This window comes from Schistocerca nitens, chromosome 2 (assembly GCF_023898315.1).
Source record: "Schistocerca nitens isolate TAMUIC-IGC-003100 chromosome 2, iqSchNite1.1, whole genome shotgun sequence".
Lineage (NCBI taxonomy): Eukaryota > Metazoa > Arthropoda > Insecta > Orthoptera > Acrididae > Schistocerca > Schistocerca nitens.
The window spans coordinates 871,650,468-871,672,983 of NC_064615.1; the positions used below are offsets into that span (position 1 = coordinate 871,650,468).

Genomic DNA, 22,516 nt, shown 5'->3' on the forward strand with positions numbered 1-22,516 from the left:
TGAAGTGCTGCTCCTATTTCTATTTGACTGGCGTCTACAACTAATGCCAGGGGCACATATGTGGTAGTGTGTGCAAGGAGTGCAGCATCGGCAAGAGTCTTCTTGGCTTCCTCAGATGTGTTTCTCATTGTTGGGGTCCTTTGCAGTAATGCTTTGCCCTTCAGCCTGGGACCTGACAGCACAGCTGTAAGTTGTTCCTGAACTTCAGCGGCATGTTGTGGATGGCATCAATAAAAATTGAGCATGTGAAGGAATCTGCACAACTCTTTTGCTGTAGCTGATCATGGGATGTTTAACATGGCCTCAGCTTTCTTCAGTAGTGGGCAAGAGCCTTCTAATGAAATGTGATGTCTTACAAGAAAGTCACCTCCAGTTGTCCAAACATGTCCTTTGACATGTTTAGGATGATGCCATAAGTAGCAAGATGTTCAAAAACCTGAGTAAGGTGCTGCTGGTGTAATACTGGCATTTCTGAAAAGATGAGGATACCATCAATGTAAATGAAGAAATGTGGCAATCCTCATAGTACAGAATCAGTGAATTTCTGCCAGGTTTGTGCAGAATTCCTGAGATCAAAGGTCTTTCACATAAACCAAAAGGTGTAATTATTGCCAAAAGGTGTAATTATTGCCATCTTGGGAATGTCTTTCTCAGACATGGGGGAACATGTGTGTCCTGGTGTCTATAAATTAGGATGTAATGATGGTCAAATGACTCATATGAACAAACCAGTAGAATATTCAGAACTAGGTTTTATGAACATTTACTAACAAGGATAGCTCAGGTCCAATGGCAGTTTGCTTTTGCTGAGCACCTCAAGATTGATGGGCATTAACCTATTACACTTGACAATCTGTGGATCTTACACTACACTCATAAAGACAAAAAGCTAAGTTTCCTTGAAGAAATTAAAGCAGTTAAACATTCACATACCATAAAAGAACTGCTTTTCAACAATCAGTTGATCATCACTCAATATTGTCAGTTTTTAAAATGTTCACTTAGCTACATTTGCCTTCCTTTTATTTTATGGCTTTTGACTACTCTTTGATTGCCACAATGAACTTCTGTGTTTTTTACTGTTGTTTTTCTTAAATTTTTCGTTTGTATAGGCATAGTACACATCTAGTCAGGCAGGCTAGGAAAAAAATCGTACCTTCATAGTCTCGGATGTTATTGAATTTAGCATATGTTAAAATGAAGGACTAAGTAAGGAACACGTATCTTTTTGTTTTCTCTAAAATAATTTCTGTTCCGAGATATAGCCCTCCAAAGATGACTGCCCATACCATTTTGAAGATGCGAATTTTGGAAAAAATTTTAAAATGCTGTATCTCTGGAACAGTTCTAGATTTTTGGGGGTATTTTTATTTGAAAGATAGTTGCTTTATGATTACAAAGAAATCCTACATTTGGACTTGCCTGTCGAAGTTCTTTTACTATAGCGTTCTGAATTTTTTTATAATGTATGGAAAAAAAATTTTTTTCAAAAATGCCAATCCATAAAATTTTGATTTTTTTTTTTTCTACTGATTGGCAACCTATAATTCTACATTACCTGGAAAGGAGGGCTTCCACTTTTAGGTTAAACAGATTTTATAAACAACTGAAATTTTTGCCATACATAAAAACTGTTTTATTACCACATTATCACATAACAGGCTAACGAAAATCAAAACCTAGACTTACTTAACATAATTTTAGTTTTGCAAGATGAGTAAGAAACTCATTTTTTAAGCATTTTAAATGGTTCCAAAATGTATATGAAAGGTCCAAAGACTTAAAGTTTTCAATTTATAAAACTTCTGTGCACTCTGTTTTGTACTGAAATTAGCCAGTTAGTGAACTAAAAATTTGTTCCACTGCTTCATTATCTTCCTTTCATGTAGAGTGATGCCTTCCTGTTGAACCAATAGGAACTGGAACACAATCTTCAAAACATTATGAACAGGAAGTGAGCACTGATGATGTTGTTTCTGTCCTTCAGCCAGAAACCTATATCCAGCAGCTGGTCCATGTGGTAGCATAAAGTTCACTACAATTTCGTTTAACTCATAACTGGTGTTATAACCTCAGCAATCCACCAGTCACAGTCATACACACACACACCACAAACATCCCCCTTCTCAGGCTGTGAATCTGAATATTATCCTGTTGTTTCTGAGGTGTTAGCTGAACAAATGAAATTTCTTCTTTCTTGCTCTTTAAAGTGCATGCAATATGAGATCACCCATCAGTCTGAGTCAAAAAATGTGTCTTCTGAAATCCATTAACAGGAGTAGTTTGTTTGGACCATTCTTCTTTTTCCTGCTCATGGAATTCTTCGATTTCCTCTTTGGACAAAAGAATGAGGGCTGTGGGTGTGTAAGATTTCACAACTCTCGTAAAATCCTCAGCATTCTGAATTGCAGCTGTTTTTGGTCTGGAAAGATTATGTTTTGTAGCATGGTGCTTCAGCAGGCCACCTACATCATCACAAGGTCGCTTCCCGTGATCAGTAACGCTGTATGCCCAGTCAGTTGGCACAAGCAACTTACTCAATTCAAACAGCTGGTAACGATTTTTAAAATGACTAGGAGCACTATCAGAAATAATTATGATCTTCTCTGTCCTTGTTTGCAGTTGAAGAATTTTGCGCATTGCTAGCAAAGCATGTGCTGGGTCATGCCCTGTGTAATCACTTATAACTGTAGCACTTATGGTCTTGATTTGAAAATATGCCACTCCTGTAAAAATTGAAGCCTGGTCATTACTCCAATGATGCCCTTCTACTTCTTGTGGGAGAATTACAGAGCAGTTCTCAGCTAAATCACAGTGAAACACTAAACATAGTTCTTCAGCCTGTACACAACATTTCACTTCTGCAATGTGTTGCTGTTGCAATTTCTTCAGATGCTGGTGTGGTACTGCTTTCACCGACCATTTACCAAGTTCATTAAGGAAGCTGTCAATGACAACAATTTTCTTAATTAGTTTATTTTCCTCCCATGTCACATATGTAATTTCTGCAGAGTTATCTGCTATGTCTTCCAGGCCAAGTGTCTGTAAAGACAGTCCTCCCTTTCCTAGGCAGTCACCACATTCTTGAGACAAACAAGTCTCTTGCTTTATGTCACAGACTACTAACGACTTCACATGCCCAACCAAGGTGTCATATGTCACGTGCTCCAATAAGTTCTTCAGAGTTACCACACAAAGTTCAAAATTCGCACAGTACACACATAAACAGACATCTCTAGGTGGGTGTGAAGCTACCCACTTAGTTCGTAGTGCATAAAATTTTGATTTTCCAATATGTGAAGTTGTATAGTTGCTCTTATAAATTGCAAAAATTTTTTGATACTGCGATTCGTGTACCTCTTCACTTTCACAACTTTTTGACATTCAGCTATTACAGTTATAGCGTCTTTTTTGCTGGCACTCTGGCAAGAACAGTCCCATTTATCTTCTAGATAAAATGACTGCACTATTTGAACTTGAGCTGCTTCTACATCATGGCCATAATAGGGATCTGGTCTTCTAAAGAGTCCTTTTACAGACCTCACATTTCTTGATTTGTCTACCATGTACTTTGACACTGATGGAAAATTGTTCAAAATTGTTTTCTTTGAAAATGTCTCTTGAATAGTAGTTAAAACTTGCACATTTTCGCTGTAGGATGTACAATATTAAACATCTGAATTGATATCTGTGAAAAATTCCTGGCAAGAGGTGCAAGAGTGCTTTGGTTCATTTTCTTCTGAAGATGGAATTTCTACTTTGAAGAGTGTGATCAGTTTTTCTGTAGTGTATTCATCCATAACTTTAGCAATTTCTCTGTGCTTTCTTGATGCATAGAGCTTATGACTCGACTTCACTGACCATGGTTTCTTAACAGGACCAACGCCTACCCCAGTAGTTGGCTGATTCAGGGTATTTAATTTTTCCTCTATTGATGCAAAATCTGCATTATCTGCACCATGGGAGGCCTCACCTTGTTCAGATACTATCATTGTTGTTATTGTATCAAAACACAAAAAGTAGTCACTGGAAACATCTTCACTTTCAAACAGAGTCTTCAAATGGGAACACTTATTCCCAACATGTACGAAGTCTGTTTATTTGTTTGTCTTATATATCACTCTTTTTTGGATATGCAAATAGTCAGCACGTTTCACTCTCCTGTGGCCCCAGTCAGAAGACATTTCAAATAGTTCTTTTTGCAAAACACACTGCACCTGTGTCAACTGGCAAATTTCTCATGAAAACACAGAACTCCCTGGATGGTCTCAGATTTCTTAGAAGCCTCTTCAGTAAACAAATTAGCACTGAACAACTACAATACAGAAACCTGCAATGAACAACCATGACAAAGAAACTATCAAGAAACTACATCAAAGTGTAAGAAATATCTGCAACAATGAAAGCGAAAAAAAAAAACTGCAACAAAGACAATAGGATACACATTATAACAAAGAAATTAGTACGAAACAACTTCAGTGAAGACATACATTACCCTTGAGAGTTAAAAAAAATTATTTTTAAAATAAAACCTGTCCAACTTTAAAGTGGAAGCTCTCCTTTTCAGAGAATGTGGAACTATATGGTACTAATCAACAGAAAAAAATCCAAATTTTATGGATGGGCATTTAAAAAAAAAAAAAAAAAAAAATTCCATAAATTATAAAAAAAGTTCAGATTGCTATGGTAACAGGACTTTAATGGATAAGTTCAAATGGAGGATTTCTTTGTAATCATAAAGCAACTATCTTTCAGATAAAAAAAAACCAACAAAATACCTAGAACTGTTCCAGAGATACAGCATTTTAAAAAATTTTCCAAAATTTGCATCATCAAAATGGCATTCACAATGTCATAGTTGGAGGCCTATGTCTCAGGGCAGGATTTTTTTATTTATTTTTTTATTTTATTTATTTATTTTTTTTTATTTTTTTATTTTTATTTATTTATTTTTATTTATTTATTTTTTTTTTGGAGAAAACAAAAGAATAAGTGTTTCTTACTTACTACTGAATTTTAACTTATGCTAAACATATGCTATAAATTCAATGACATCCAAGACTATGAAGGTAACTCCCCTGCCTGAAGTGGTACAGATTTATATTATTAGCAACTTGGCTGAGTGCTGTTTTCTTGCTTACTTGTCCACCCATGTTACGGGCTTTGTATTTTAATTCTGAATTTTGCACTTTTTTTTATTTACTGTAATCCTAATTACAATTATTTTCCTACCAGATAATTATACCTATCTTATCTGATGGTTCATGTCAGTACATGCACTGTCCATTACTAATTCTACATCAACACTCTTTCTACGTACCCAAATTGCCCTTCAGTATATTTGTAATTCCTTTAAATTGTTAGAAAATTCCTTTAAAAATTTATGATTTTCATTGTTGTTCTTTATTATAACATTTGACTGTATCTTAAAAGCTGTAATTTCTATGTTACATATATCTGTGCCACCTAAGTGAAGTTTTCCCTTACTAAACTTCACATGGTGTACAGTCTCTCCTCCAGTTCAGTGGATATGTTTACATGTCTGCTTTGATGAAACTACTAATCTGTATACAGATGATGCCACATTTGTACAGATACGTAAGCATGGTCCTATTTCTGCAGTTCTACATCTGTGGCTACTGGTGTATTTAAAGTAAAGTTTACAGTTGGTGCTCTGGCTTCTTTGTGCTCTTTGCCCATTTTACCTATTACTTTCACACTTTCTTACTACTACATTCATCCCACAGGTCCATGCCCTATCTTGCATGGATGCTTATTTGCAGAATATTACGTAAATTTTCCTTTACAACATTTATTTCAATTACTTATTTCCTCCTTGCAGAGGTGCATGATACCTGCAGTGCTTCCTGGACTCGGGTAGGTGCACTGGCCCCAGATCAAATCTGCCCGGTGGACAATAAGGGCCGGTGTGCCGGCTAGCCTTGATGTGGTTTTTAGGCAGTTTTCCACAACCTGCTAGGTGAATACCAGGCTGGTCCCCACATTCCGCCTCAGTTACACGGCTCACTGACATCTGAACACATTCGCACTATTCCACGGATTACACTAGACGCAGACAGTTGGGGTACAATACTTCCGTACCAGGGAGTACGTGGTGGTGGCAGGAAGGGCATCCGGCCACCCCTTAACATTAACATGCTAAATCCAATTAACCACGGCCGAGCCTGCATAACCGTGGGACAAGGCTCAAGTGATAATTAGGTAGATAGATAGTAGAGGTGCATGATAGGATGATGCTCCATTCATTATTAATATCTTCCTTTTTCCCATTCATTGCAGATAATCTACTGATACTCCAAGAGAGTGAAACACATTATTAAATAATCATTATTTTCCTGTCAAGAATGTTTTGTTTTAGAAGTAGCTTGTAACAGATTCTGTGCCAGTCAGCCAGCGAAATGGAAAAGATGTTCTTATGGGAATTACTCTCCAAGTATATCCATAAAGCTTTGACTGTACTCTAACTTACTGATGGCCATATACACTATCTGATCAAAGGTATCCTGACACTCCTATGTAATGCAGAATTGACCACTTGGTGCTACAAGACGCAGACCCAGCAGTAGAGAAGCAATAACAGCAGAATGGATTGGTCAGAAGAGCACACTGACTCAAATGTGTACTAGTGTTTGAAAGTTACCTGAGCAACAAATCCATCCAGGACAGCCAATGTTGACTGTTCATGATATGATGTGATGTGGAAAAGCAAAGGAGCAACCATAGCTAAACCAAGACCAGGCAGACCTCATGTACTGATGGACAGGGACTGTCAAGGACCATGGGTGATTGTAGAAAATCTCATGAAATCAGAAGAAGGATTCACTTTTGAGTTTCAGAGTGCTACTAGCAGTCTAACTACCACAATAACTGTGTGAGGAGACTTAAAAGAATTGGGTACAATGATCAAGCAGATCCCTAAACGCCAAACATTTCTGTAGCTGATGCTAAGCATTGCTTGACATAGTGTAAAGAGTGTTATCTGTGGACAGTGAATGACTGGAATGAATTACCTGGGGTAATGAATCACACTATGCCTTGTATCAATCTGGTGGAAGGGTTTGGATTTGGTCAATGCTGAAGAACTTTACCTACCATCATGTGTAGTGCCAATAGTGAAGTGTGGAAGAGGGGTGTTACAGTATGGGGTATTTTTCGTGGTTAGAGTGTGGTCTCGTTATTGCACTTAAGAAAACACTAAATGCAGAAGGATATGAAGACATTTTACAGCACTGCATACTTTATGTAGTAGAGAAACAGTTTGGGTATGGTGACTGTATCAGCATGAGATTGCAACATGTCATAGAGCAGCATCTGCGAGGCAGTGGTTTGTGGACAATAACATTCATGTAATGGACTGGCTTGCCCAGAGGCCCAACATGACCCCAATGAAACACCTTTGAGATGAGTTAGCCTGTCAAATTCTCTCCACCACCCAGCATCACTACCTTCTCTGGATCCAGCTCTTGAGGCAGAATGGGCTGCCACTCCTCCTCAGATTCAGACGTGTCACTGAAAGTTACCCCAAAAGAGTTCAGGCCATTATAAAGGCAAAGGGTGGACATATCCTACATTAACGTCCACTAGTAGGCGTCCAAATACCTGTAATCTGATAGTGTATGCTTATGAGACCTAGAAAATGTCACTAAAATCAGCACACAAGCTCACTGTTTTTCACTAACAATTCTTGAAGCAAACTTTGAAAATCAGTTATTGTGACAGGATTCCAACTGATGAAAGTGTGAGATGAAGTGATCTATGCAGCCTACACAAAATTGTTGCTGAAAGAAGACTACAGCTTGTAAAGCAAACTCTATGCGTGACATATGGATGAATTCTTCTTTCGTTGTTGATATGGGGGAGGGGACCAAACAGCGAGGTCATTGGTCCCATCAGATTCGAGAAGGGTGGGAAGGAAATTGGCTGTGCCCTTTCAAAGTAACCATCCTGGCATGTACCTGAAGTGATTTAGGGAAGTCACAGAAAACCTAAATCAGGATGGCCGGACGCAGGTTTGAACCATTGTCATCCTGAATGTGAGTCCAATGTGCTAACCACTGCACCACCTCACTTGGTATGAATTCTTGATTGAGCACTGTTGTGGAAATCAGTTGAGGTATACAGAAGTAGAAATAGACCTTGTATCACTTGGAAATGGTCCTTTGTGAATGGTCTTCAATGCATGAAGATAAAATGGGAAGAAGCTGAAAACCTGGATGCCGATCAAGTTGGCTGGAGGAAACTTAATGCCAGAGATGCTACTTAGTGTGGCAGGAACTAAGTCTAAGCCTTTAGAAATCACTGAGTTAGACTGTGTAGCATTCATCAGCTGTAAACCTACCTGATACAAACTTATACGTAAGATCTTACAGGCAGCCCTTATAATCCAAAGAGCTCACAAGATCGCACTTGGAACTGAAGCCAGCACACTCCCCTATAAGTCTCTTAAGGGGAGCCGGAGGTGGTCAAATCCAAAAAATTACGATTTTTTTTTTTTTTTTTTTTTTTTGCTACCGAAAATTAATTGGAACATTCCTCTTTAATGTAAACTTTGAATTATTGTTCTACTCGCCCTAGAAGTGGAGTTATTACCATTTTCCCCACGCCTGCAGAGGAAATGGGCGGCCGCTGAATGTATCTAACACCCTCTCGTGACTTCCTGGCGAACTGCTTGGGATTTTCTCGGCCTGTTACGCATACAGCGCCTTATGTTACGCATACAGCGAGTGTGCAAGGGTTGGCTACATTGTTTTCTGTGACAAATGAAGCGCTAAGAGCGGGGAACATCGTCTCTTTGTTGTTTACCATTTCGAATTAGTTCAGTGTTGCGCCTGTTGTTGGTAGTATTATACTTCTTGTGTAAAGCGTTGTTCTGGTTACGATGCCACGTTTTAGTAACCGTGTGTATAAGGAGAGGAAGAACGTAGGGAAAAGAAAATTAACACTAATACCAAGTTGCGATACTACAATTACTGAAACAGTGCGTTCTTCTGCTAAGCAACACGTAGCCGGCCATAGCCCTGTGACATTTTCTAGCAAGAAGCTGACTGGTGGAAGTGACAGATTTCGTGAACATGTTAGTGACAGTGATGATATTAACGAGGTACTGAATATTGGATTATTATCTTCTGTGCTGAAAGAAAGTATTCTGTGCAAAATGTGTTCAAGTGTAGGAGTGGGACTAGAGATAACAAAGCACTATGGTTTAGCTTGTGAGATGAAGATAATCTGTGCATGTTGCAAGTATCAAGTGACTTTCTACAATTCACATGCCAGTATCTTTGGTGAAAATGGACAATCTAGAGTGTTTGATGTGAATGTTCGACTTGTGTATGGTCTTCAATCCATTGGAAAAGGGTCTGCTGCTGGTAAACTGTTTTGTGGTATTATGAACTTGCCATCGCCTCCAAGCAAATTTGGGTACTACTGCGAACTGGTGGGATCCTCTGTTGAAGATGTGGCTTCGAAAACCATGAAGGAAGCAGTGGAGGAATCTGTAGAAATGAACGGTGGTTCTAGGGATTTGGTAGTGGCATTAGATGGTTCCTGGCAAAAGAGGGGTCATAAATCCCTGAATGGGGTTGTAACTGCTACTTGCGGTGATAGTGCAAAAGTGATATATGTTGCAATATTATCAAAACATTGTAGGTGCAAAAATAAAATCAAAGGAGAACACCGTGGAACCTGTGAGGCATATTTTAGTGGATCAAGTGGAGCAATGGAAGTGGATGGAGTGAAACAAATTTTTGAACGTTCAGTTCCCAGATACAACGTTAGGTACAAATACTACCTTGGGGATGGTGACTCCAAAGGTTTCAAGACCGTAGAGGAACTGAAACCATATGGAAATGAATTTTTAGTTGAAAAGTTGGAATGCATTGGGCATGTGCAAAAGCGTATGGGTGCACGGCTTCGAAGGCTCAAACAAACTTTGGGTTCAAGTAAGTTCAGTGATGGAAAGACAATAGGAGGGAGAGGCAGGCTTACTGATGAGGTGATTGAACGTCTACAGAGATATTATGGGTATGCTATAAGGCAAAATACTAGTAATGTTAGTGACATGCGAAAAGCAGTGTGGGCATTGTTCCTTCATACTGCCTCTTCCAATGAATACCCTCAACACAGCCTGTGCCCAAAAGATTCCTGGTGCAAATATAATGCAAAAAAGGACTATGATCACAAACATGGTTTGCCAGCAGCTGTGATAAACGCAATAAAACCAATTTTTCATGACTTTGCACAGCCAGAATTGTTACACAAACGTCTACACGGAAAGACGCAGAATCCTAATGAGAGTGTAAACAATTTGATTGGGAAAGTGATTCCTAAAAGGATGTTTGTAAGCGTAAAAACACTGCACTTTGGCATTTATGATGCAATAGCAACCTACAGCCAAGGGAACAGTGTGAAGTGTGAAGTTCTGAAGGCACTAGGATTTACAGCTGGGGTGAACACTATACGAGCACTAAGAAATATTGACAGAGAAAGGATAAGAGGAGCAGAAAGAAGAGAAAGGCATATGAAGTATGATGGAACAACAGGCCAGAAAAGAAGACAGAAGAGGAAGCTTTTGGAGGATGAAGAAGAAGACCCTGATAATCCATCCTATAGTGCAGGAATGTATTGAGAAACTTTGATAGCTATCTCCCGTAAATTAGAATTTTTCGAATATAAGGAACATTTTCTCAAAATCCACTCAAGCTAGAGAGATGAAATTTTTACACAGCACTCCCAGTGGTCAATCTTACATTGTAACACAGCCATTTGACAATATGTTCAGTAGTTTCATTTCAGTTTAATTATAAAGCAATTATTTGTAAAAAAATTGGGTCATTAATAAAAAAAATAATTGGAAGGAAACTAGAAAAGATACTCCAAAATCCCTCTGTCATAACTGCAATACTAAACCACTCTATATGTAAAAAAAATTCAAATTTTTCTATTTGGTAGTTTATTCATAAATGTTCCTCAAACTTAGTGATTTTAACGTGGGCAGCATAGTCACCTCCGGCTCCCCTTAAATGCATTTTCATCAGTTGCAGCTGCAAGCAGGTAGACTACAGAATTACATTTATGGGAGACTATATTTCTCTGAATTCATTCCCCTAAAAGACAATGACAGTTAAGGGAAAAAAATATACAAATGTATGCAGCCAAGAAACTGATTTGCAATAACTCTCACATTACAAGTGGAAAATATCACTGTATGGAAACATCCTCATTTTAACTCTATTGATAATTGTGACAATACCAAGTTTGTACTGGTAATGGATACCTTCCCATCACTTCTAATAGTCACTCGTTTTTGGAAACTGCTTCGGCAGTTTGATTGTATTCACCACTCATGTATCTTCCTTAAAAGTACAATATTGAATTAGATACTGTCATACTCTATGATTTTGGTATCTTTGTTGCATCACTTTCTTGAAAATGTTATTGATATTATTCAAGTTTATGTTAAAATGAACATTTGAGATGATAATAATATTTCTATATTGAGCGGTTTCAGCTTATATACAAGTCATCTTCAGTTATGGCAGGTGCTGACAGCTCCTTGGATCTCTGGTACCATGACTGTACGTCATCCGAGGGCAGTCAGCACTTGCTCGTGTGCGTGCACACACACACACACACACACACACACACACACACACACACACAAATATCTGAAGATGGCTTGTGTAAGCCAAAACTGGTCAATAAAGAAATATTATTGTGATCTTGACTGTTCATTTTAATATAAATATAACAACAGGTCACTGTCCTCCATAGACTATGTTGGCAAAATTTATTATTAAAGTTTAGCATCCTCTAAATTTGGGCTTAAATAATGTATTCCCTATCAAAGTTATTGTATTAATTAATCTGCCTGCTATTTCATTATTAGAGTTACTTTTGCTGTCAGGCAGATCTTTTTTGGAACTGGCTGGATTGTTACCATTTCCTTTCCTCTTTTTAAAGGCGTCATCAGAGATCAAGACCATCCATTTCACATGCATGGTTATCATTTCCACGTGGTTGCTATGGAACCTCTAGAAGAAGAAGAAGGACCTGTGACAGTTGGTCGAGTAAAAGAAATGAATGACAATGGCGCAATACACAAGAATCTTGAAACAGCACCTCTTAAAGATACTATATCTGTTCCAATGAGAGGTTATACGGTCATTAGATTCATAGCAGACAATCCAGGTAAGACCACTTTTTTCCTTTTTTCCCTAAAACAGTATGCATATATTATATAAGTCTTGTGACACATAAGCTGTTAACAGTAAGATTATCCAATAAAATTCATCCTATTTCTTTTGAGTAACACATAATGTTCTTAATGAATATTATTATTCTACATAATTTTGAATGACAAGTTCTTTATGTGACACTACACAATAAGGGAACTTTATCTTGGCTGAAAAGCCCATTCCTAGAGTGAATAGTTAGGAGTAAATGCAATAATTCATTGACAGACTCACAAAAAAGAATGAAGACTTCACTGGCTTTCAAATCATGTGCACCTCCCCCCCCCACCCTCTCTCTCTGTCTCCCTCACTCTCTCTCTCTCTCTCTCTCTCTCTCTCTCTCTCTCTCTCTCTCTCTCCCTCACACACACACACACACACACACACACACACACACACACAGAGCTACATTGTGCTGGCTGAATATATAATGCCAGGACTGCATTACGGCAGGTTGATTGTGATGAGGGGTTGTGCTGGGTGGAGTGGGCAAGGGGAGAAAGGAGGCAGGAAGTGAAAGGAGGTTTGGAAAAGTGTGTCTCACAGGTTGGAGGGAGGCTACTAGTGTACAAGATAGGAATGTGGGAGAGAGAAGCAGCAGGTGGTTAGGATAGGAATGCGACAAGAGGGAACTGCAGCCAGTGAATTCATGCAACACACAGTGACAATGATGTGGACAGTACATTGAAGGATGGTAAAACATTTAAAAACTGTTTGTAGCATAGCCTATCATATCAAAGATAAGAACCACTTATTTCACTGGCTCTCATCCATCTTCACCCATTACCACTTAGATCACTGCTCATCACTATTGACATCACCTCCATATACATCAACACCCCCAATGCCCATGACCTTGCTGCTATTGAACACTACTGTCTTGATGTCCTTCCAACTCCAAGACCACTGTCTCATTCCTTATATATCTAACTAATAACATACTCACACAAAATTACTTTTCCTTTGAGGGGAAGATATATAAACAAATCTCACCATATGGGCTGGTTACCCATTGAGCATGCAATTGCAGTGATGATTATTGCCCTGCCCAGTATGCTGAATGCCTTCACAGACAGGTATTATCTCCCAAATACAGTCCGCTGACAGATTTACCCTGCCATATCCTCACACATCCCAAATCCTGCCATCAATCTCAAGAAGCAGCTGAGAAGGATCACCCCCTCTCCCCCCCCCCCCCCCTACCGAAAGAAAAGTGACCCAGTGTCATTCCAGACTGGGGCAACTGACTGATGTCTATTGCTTGGGCTTAGACTGTCCTGAAAATAGTGGATATCCTATCCATAATCCTTCCTACACCTCAGGAAGTGGTATTCTGCCACCCATCCAGCCTACAAAGTACACTCCTGGAAATTGAAATAAGAACACCGTGAATTCATTGTCCCAGGAAGGGGAAACTTTATTGACACATTCCTGGGGTCAGATACATCACACGATCACACTGACAGAACCACAGGCACATAGACACAGGCAACAGAGCATGCACAATGTCGGCACTAGTACAGTGTATATCCACCTTTCGCAGCAATGCAGGCTGCTATTCTCCCATGGAGACGATCGTAGAGATGCTGGATGTAGTCCTGTGGAACGGCTTGCCATGCCATTTCCACCTGGTGCCTCAGTTGGACCAGCGTTCGTGCTGGACGTGCAGACCGCGTGAGACGACGCTTCATCCAGTCCCAAACATGCTCAATGGGGGACAGATCCGGAGATCTTGCTGGCCAGGGTAGTTGACTTACACCTTCTAGAGCACATTGGGTGGCACGGGATACATGCGGATGTGCATTGTCCTGTTGGAACAGCAAGTTCCCTTGCCGGTCTAGGAATGGTAGAACGATGGGTTCGATGACGGTTTGGATGTACCGTGCACTATTCAGTGTCCCCTCGACGATCACCAGTGGTGTACGGCCAGTGTAGGAGATCGCTCCCCACACCATGATGCCGGGTGTTGGCCCTGTGTGCCTCGGTCGTATGCAGTCCTGATTGTGGCGCTCACCTGCACGGCGCCAAACACGCATACGACCATCATTGGCACCAAGGCAGAAGCGACTCTCATCGCTGAAGACCACACATCTCCATTCGTCCCTCCATTCACGCCTGTCGCGACACCACTGGAGGCGGGCTGCACGATGTTGGGGCGTGAGTGGAAGACGGCCTAACGGTGTGCGGGACCGTAGCCCAGCTTCATGGAGACGGTTGCGAATGGTCCTCGCCGATACCCCAGGAGCAACAGTGTCCCTAATTTGCTGGGAAGTGGCGGTGCGGTCCCCTGCGGCACTGCGTAGGATCCTACGGTCTTGGCGTGCATCCGTGCGTCGCTGTGGTCCGGTCCCAGGTCGACGGGCACATGCACCTTCCGCCGACCACTGGCGACAACATCGATGTACTGTGGAGACCTCACGCCCCACGTGTTGAGCAATTCAGCGGTACGTCCACCCGGCCTCCCGCATGCCCACTATACGCCCTCGCTCAAAGTCCGTCAACTGCACATACGGTTCACGTCCACGCTGTCGCGGCATGCTACCAGTGTTAAAGACTGCGATGGAGCTCCGTATGCCACGGCAAACTGGCTGACACTGACGGCGGCGGTGCACAAATGCTGCGCAGCTAGCGCCATTTGACGGCCAACACCGCGGTTCCTGGTGTGTCCGCTGTGCCGTGCGTGTGATCATTGCTTGTACAGCCCTCTCGCAGTGTCCGGAGCAAGTATGGTGGGTCTGACACACCGGTGTCAATGTGTTCTTTTTTCCATTTCCAGGAGTGTATTTCAGGTCATACCTAAGCCACTCCCACTCCCAGCCCCTTGCCACATTGCTCACATCCCTTGTATCATTGAGTTACTTAGTTGTTTGTAGTTCCTCAGTAGCAGACACAGAATGGCAGTCTCATAATCTGAAATTACTTTTATTGGCAGTTATTCAGTCTAATGATGAATTCAATGCCCTTGTGTTAAATTTTAAACAATTTCACATTTATTCATATTAGATATTTTCATTCAAATGATGACCAGAGTCTATGAATTAAAAGTTCTTTAAGTGTTATTCCTCTGGCAAATATGCTGCAGATTATTTTTTCTCCCCAATTCTGCTCAATACCTCAAACGTGCATGATCTGCCCACTTCATTTCCAGCCTTCTTCTGTAGCAACACATTTCTGAAGCATATATTTTCTTCTTGTCTGAACTGCTTATCATCCATATTTCACTTCTGTACAAGGCTAGATTTCAGGCAAATACCTCCAGAAAAGATTTCCTAACACTTAAATTTACACTCAATGGTAACAAGTTTCTGTTCTTCAGAAATGCTTTTTTTGCCATTGTCTGTCTACATTTTATATTCTCTCTACTTTGGCCATCATCGGTTATTTTACTGCCCATACACCAGTTCTCATCTACTTCTTTTAGTTCTCACTTTCTAATCTAATTCCGTCAGCATCACATTATTTACTTAGACTAGATTCCATTAGCCTTGTTTTGCTTTTGTTAATGTTCATCTTACAGCCTCCATTCAAGACACTGTCCAGTCGATTCAAATGCACTTCTAAGTCCTTTGCTGTCTCTGACAGAATAACCATGTCATCAGCAAATGCAAAGTTTTAATTTCTTCTCCCTGAACTTTAATTTACTTTCCAAATTTCTCCTTGCTTCCCTTCATAGCTTGCTCAATGTACAGACAGGCTACAACACTGTCCCACTCCCTTCTCAACCACTGCTTCCCTTTCACATCCTTTGACTCTCATAACTGCCATCTGCTTGTAAATAGCTTTTTCTCCCTGTATTTTAAACCTGCTGGCTTCAGAAATTTGAAGAGTGTATTCCAGCCAACATTGTCAAAAGCTTTTTGCAATTTACAAATGCTACAAGTGTAGGTTTCTCTTTCCTTACTGTATAATCTGAGATCTGTCATAGTACCAGTACTGCCTCATGTGTTCCAACATTTCTCCAAAACTAAAACTAATGTTCCCTAAGGTTGACTTCCAAGAGTTTTTCTGTTCTTATGCAAATAATTCATGTCAGTATTTTTTTGTTTTCCATCATTACTTAGTTGCTGCAGAATTTATGAAGATGTGTTCTGTCTATGCCACTAAATGAAAGGCAGTTTGCATTTTGCCATACGTGTTTTGCTTCTTTTACTTGTAAAGCATCTTCAGTGGCCTGTAATACATATTTCTTTTTAGATATATGATAAATGTATTATGTGGTAGTTACAGTATGTTACTATGCTACATTCTGTCATGTTCTTCTCATGTTTTTTAGATTAGAAACTTTTGTAGCACAAATATAGTGATGTTAAAATTATTGTTTGGTGTTACTTATGATTTGCAGTGTTGTTAGTCCATATGTGTGGTACTAGAGATGTGTTCATTCAGTCCTCATGCTCCAGCTGGCTGATTTCCAATGTTTTTCACCCACATTTATTATAACACATCACTTGCACTTTTTCATGAGTTCTTGATATACATATAGCTGCTTCTCTTTTTTCCAAAGCCCTCTTTAATGTTTGTATAGGTGGTATCTATTTTTCCATAGTTATACATACTTTTATAGACTTACATTTGTCCTCTAGCCACTTATTTTAACACTGTAGTAATCTGTTTCTACTGTGTTAAAATAATCCACTGATGACAGTTTTTATACAATTAATCCTACAATGTATTGTGTTCCTGTGTGCTCTAATGTGCCACAGGACTGAAAGAGCTGTTGAATGTAGTAAACATTAATATCTGTCATCTTAAACATGACTTTGCTTCTTGTGTGTATAGCTGATGCCAATTCCTTTTATCAGCTCTATAATAATATTACACAAGTCTGTAACCTCGAGGATAACTTCTGTAAACTCCAGATGATGTTCTCATTAACATAATACATAACATATACCTTTTGGCCAATCAGCTTTGTGTACTAGCAGTAAAGATTCTTGATTCTGATTTGAAGGTTCTTCTCATGTTTTGTGAAAAAATATCACGATTTTCATGCCCAAGTTGTATTTCTCTTTGCTAGTACTTAACTATGATTATATTATGGCTCTGTCTTCCAGAAACATTTACATGAGAAGAGTTACAATGGTCTCTTGAAATCTCAGAGATAAAACACACTGTGCTCTGGTCCCTATGAATGCTATTGGCAAAAAGACATACATGTATCCTCTAAAGAGAGATATTCAGATACATGCTGTATTACATGTGATGCAACTGAGTGAAAAGTACGGCCTTCACATCAGTTACATCATGTATGATGAACCCCATCTTCTGTCTCTATTAAATTCAGCAACATACGCATTGCGCATTGTTTCTTCTTATAGAAACATGGAAACCATGAAGTCAGCGTATTATGGTTACTTTCATGCATTTGGAATTATATTTTGGGGAAATCAGCCACTGGCTAAAAAAGTACTGTGTGTACAAAAAAGAGCCATAAGGATCATGTGTGGAGTCCATCCTAGAGCCACATCAGGAATCTTTTTAAGAAGCTTGAGATACTTACATCCACTGCGCAATTATTCTCGTTGATGTGCTTCATAAGGAAAGAAAAATCCATCTTTAAGCTGAATAGTGCATATCACAGTCACAATACTAGAAGGAAACATGATATCCACTATGAACAGCCAAATCTAAGTATGGTGCAGAAAGGAGTCCATTTCAGTGGCTGTAAGATTTTTAATGCCCTTCCTTCAAGAATTAAGTGTTTGGTAGATGATGATCTCCTGTAAAGATGGCGACGCATATAGATGTGGTAGTAAATCGGTCCATAAATTGCGAGTATTTAGCGTCAATAAGGCGCAAGTTATGCGACAAAATCGTATCAAGTGGCATTACAATTTGTTCAGTGTTGCATATTTGGTATCATTCGCAGTGCTTCGCGAAAATAAATCAAGAAAACATCTCGTGTACGTGTGGAACAAAGTGTAACGGACGTCTGGCAGCGAGTGAAATGTGCCGCGCAAATCGTGAAATCATAGTACTCGAATCACTGCAGAAAGAACTGAAAGCCACAAGAGAGCATGCTCTGTTGTTGGAAAACATTATTAAAAGTCTATCTGACCCATCACATAAAGAACTCGGTCAACTTCAAGAGTACTGTGAACCAAAGAAATGTGCAAAACCTAAATTTGTTTCCAGTTTATTTATTTATTTATTTATTTATTTGATTAGCCATCCGTAGACATTTTGCAATGTATGGATGTTGTCAGTTTGGATACAGTGATTTTTGCAGATACATTGACACTTTTATATGCATTTACAGAGTATACGAATACAATGACATTTATCACTTAAATTACATTCAAACAATTAAATATTCACTTATTGTTTAGAAACAGTGTTCCTGAAAATATAGTTTAAGGGTGCGTTAAAAGTTCCGTTAAGAAATCGATTTCAACATCTTATTACGGATTGTGAACTTAAAAATGTTGAAACAAGCAACTCACACCAAGCAAATGAATCAGAATCGGCGGACAGGAAATTTACAAAGCGCAATAAGTCAGTAAAACGTAACTGTCTCGATGTTGCAAACAAAGTGACTCCTAAAAACTTTAGTAGGCCTACAGTTTTGCTTGCTGACAGCCACGGAAGAGGAATTGCAGGAATTCTTCGTTTCCAGCAGGGTCTCAATGTGACAAGTGTTGTGAAACCTGGAGCAGGCCCAAAAGAAGTTTTGAAAAACTATAAAAACAATAATCACGTGACACAAAGTGAATGCATTGTAATATTGGGCGGTGCAAACGATGTATATAAGAATGAACTAATAGTAGCAAACAGAGCGCTAAGAGATGCGCTACATACAACAGTGGATCAAAAAGTTATTGTTGTAGGCATGCCACACAGACATGACCTTACTGAATCTTCTTGTGTGAACAGAGAAATCCAAAAAGCAAACAGGATGTATAAAATGATCTGCAAGACCACTTCAAATGCTTTTTTCCTCGGTATTGACGATCTTGAAAGACAGCACTTCACAACACATGGTATGCATTTAAATAAATGGGGCAAATCGCTGCTCAGTCAAAAGATCAAAATGGTAGTGGATATTGTTTCTCCTAGATGTAAGAAAAGTGATCCTATTCCACTACCACTGGTAAAGGACGCCTGCAAAGTATCTTCCCTATCATGTACTCCAGTTGCAGCAGTAACACAACATCAGGTATCACTGATTACAAAAGAATGTGCTGGGAGAGAGGAAGCTGTAACTACAGTTACAACAGGTAGAACACCTCATTCAGGAACTAAGATAACAGAAACAGCAAAAGTACCAACAGGTGATCCAGCTGTCCATTCTGCAGCAACATTTGAACTACCTACAGTGGGGACCCAGCCACTCAGATCATGCCATGAACAAGAAGACGCGAAGAGACCTCCAAGAGTAGAAGCAGTATCAAGTGTAGCGGGCAAACGGAAAACTGTACCTCCATTACGTCTAAATGATTTTTTAGTAGAAGGCAGCAAGGGGAAGAAGCCCATAAGATAAATAGTGCCAGAGATTTAATAGCCTCTCAGCAAAATAGTGCATCTGTAATGAAAGACAGGTTTGATTTTATAATCTGTTATCTTAACATTGAAGGAGTAAGGGATAAAGAATTTATTGTCAGTGACTTTGGATTAGAAAATAAGTTTGATATCTTTTGTTTAAGTGAACACTGGGCTAGTGAGAGTGAACTTACATTTATTAAATTTGATAGTTATATTTTAGCCAGTAGCTACTGCAGAAAATTGCATTTAAGAGGTGGTGTGGTAATATATGTTAACAAGTCGGTACATTCAATAGATTAGATCTAGATTTTCTGTGTGATGAATAGAACTTTGAAGCTGCTGGTATAGTAATAGACAGTTTTAAGTTAGTTGTAATTTCCCTGTACAGGTCACCTAAGGGTATAACCAATGTAGTTTTAGAAAAACTGGACCTGCTGTTACATGTACTTACAGATACTAGATGGATACGTTATGATATTGTGGTAGGTGGAGATGTGAATGCTGAATTCGATGTCACAACACAAAAACGTACTGTCACTGAACTCCAAAACCTACTAAGACAGTGCAACCTACATTCAGTCAATAACAAACCTACAAGAGAACATGCATGTCTTGACAATATTTTTGTAAATTTTAAAACAATAGAAGAATCATGTTTTTTGACAGTATTTCCATATTCTGATCATGATTCAGTATCTTTAAATTATACAAGTAGGTTCCCTCTTGATAAGAGTTATGTAAATAAGCTTGTCCCAGAAGTTGTGGTCACCAGACCAGTCACAGATGAGAAAATTGACAGGTTTCGTACGTCCCTTTCTTACAGAGATTGGTTTGGCCTGTGTTATGATGAGATACATTATACTCTAAGCAATTATCTGCCAGCAAAGGTACTATTTGATAGGTTTCTCAAAGCATTTTTGGGACACTTTAATGACTGCATACCAATAAAGAAATGCAAAGTAACTGACAGAGTCCTAAAAGCAAAAGTTCCAAATAGACAAAATACATAGTATACAAAACAGCTGTCTACTATGAAAAATCAAGTTATGTTGTTGTACAATATTTATACAAATCTGAAAACCAACCATGCTAAACTAGCCTATGTTAGATCTAGGAATGAGTACAAAAAAGCAATTGTGGAAGCCAAACAAGCACACAATCTCAGAAGTATTGAGAAATCCACCAATAAGTGCAAAGCAGCATGGACTCTAATAAATAGTGTCGCCAAAGATAAAAGAAGTGACAAAATTAGTATCTCTCCCCAGGAATTTAATGACTTTTTTATTAAATCAGTTGAGGAAGTAGGAAGTGCTATAATTAAACCTGAAATCAGCTCATCACAGTTACTGTCAAAAAATATTGCTAGGTCATCAACAAACGCAAGTATCTTCAATTTTTCTGAGGTCTCACCTGGTTTTGTGTTAAGAATAGTGAAGCAGTTAAGATCATCAGACAGTGTAGACATATATGACCTGTCTTGTAACATGCTTAAGAAAGTAATAGACTGTATAGTGTACCCCCTAACATATTGTATAAACAAGTGTATACTGGAGGGTTTTTTCCCTGATGAGCTTAAACTGTCTAGGGTAGTTCCAGTACATAAAAAAGGAGATAAAAATTCTGCCTCAAGTTACAGGCCAATATCCATAGTCCCAGTTTTCTCAAAAGTTCTAGAATGCATAATTTACCAACAATTATCTGTTTACTTTGATAACATAGGATTAATAAGTGGATCACAGTATGGCTTTAGGAAAAACCTGTCAACCATTGATGTCATAGACAACGTTGTTAAATACATCCATCAAGTATTTGAAGATAAATGCTTTGCTCAAGTGACTTTTTGTGACCTAAGCAAAGCCTTTGACTGTGTAGAACATACACTACTACTCGAAAAAATGGACTTTTATGGTGTTAAAGGTAACAGCCTTAAGCTATTAAGATCATATTTACAAAACCGTAAGCAAGCCGTCTGTGTTGGGAAAGAAATGTCCAGTATAGAACAAGTTGAGGTAGGTGTTCTGCAGGGATCCATGCTGGGCCCTTTCCTTTTCCTAATAATGATAAATGACCTGCCATCATTTATCAAATCCAGAACAGTACTCTATGCTGATGATACAACTATTCTGAACAGCAGTAATGATTTTAATAGCCTTAAAACATGTGTTACAGAGACAATTGAGCAAGCTTCACTCTGGTTTAAAGCAAATGGGTTCTTGCTTAATGAAAGCAAAACCCAGCAGATGGTATTGCAGGGCAAATATACATTGTTACAGCACTAGGACAAACAGCTCTAACTATAAGCCCTACCACAGACTGTCAAAATCAGTTAACAGTTATGAACTTATGGGCCACAAATTGTTTAACAAACTTCCACAAGGTATACAAAATTTACCAGAGCAACAATACAAACAAACACTTTATGACTGGTTAGTTGTAAACCCATTCTACAATGTAAAGGGTTTCATGACCTGTGATATTAAACTGTAAAGTTCTTAACAATTCTGTCCTTCTATAGCATGTACTGTACTGTATTGTATTATATGTATGACTTTGTCTATTTCTGTAATGGCTTAAAGACAATAAAATTATTATTATTATTATGTTTAAAAAAACCTTAAGGCAGTTCCTATTGCAAGGATCATTTTATACATTAGAAGAGTTCCTGAACTACAGTGTTTAAAATTTCTTGTATTGTAAATTGCAAATATATGCCCAAATTTGTGTTTGTAATACTGAATATTTTTATTGTAAACATATATTTTGCAATATTTATTTCTCTATAA

At 38.8% G+C, this 22,516-nt stretch overlaps 1 protein-coding gene across 1 annotated transcript in view; it reads left to right on the top strand.

The window, feature by feature from the left end:
• The window catches only part of LOC126237152 (uncharacterized), a 235,017-nt gene that overhangs the window by 202,859 nt on the left and 9,642 nt on the right, over positions 1-22,516 (top strand). The window contains exon 10 of the mRNA XM_049946997.1: positions 11,980-12,207. Coding sequence (XP_049802954.1) covers positions 11,980-12,207 — 228 coding nt within the window. The remainder of the gene's footprint in view (positions 1-11,979; positions 12,208-22,516) is intronic.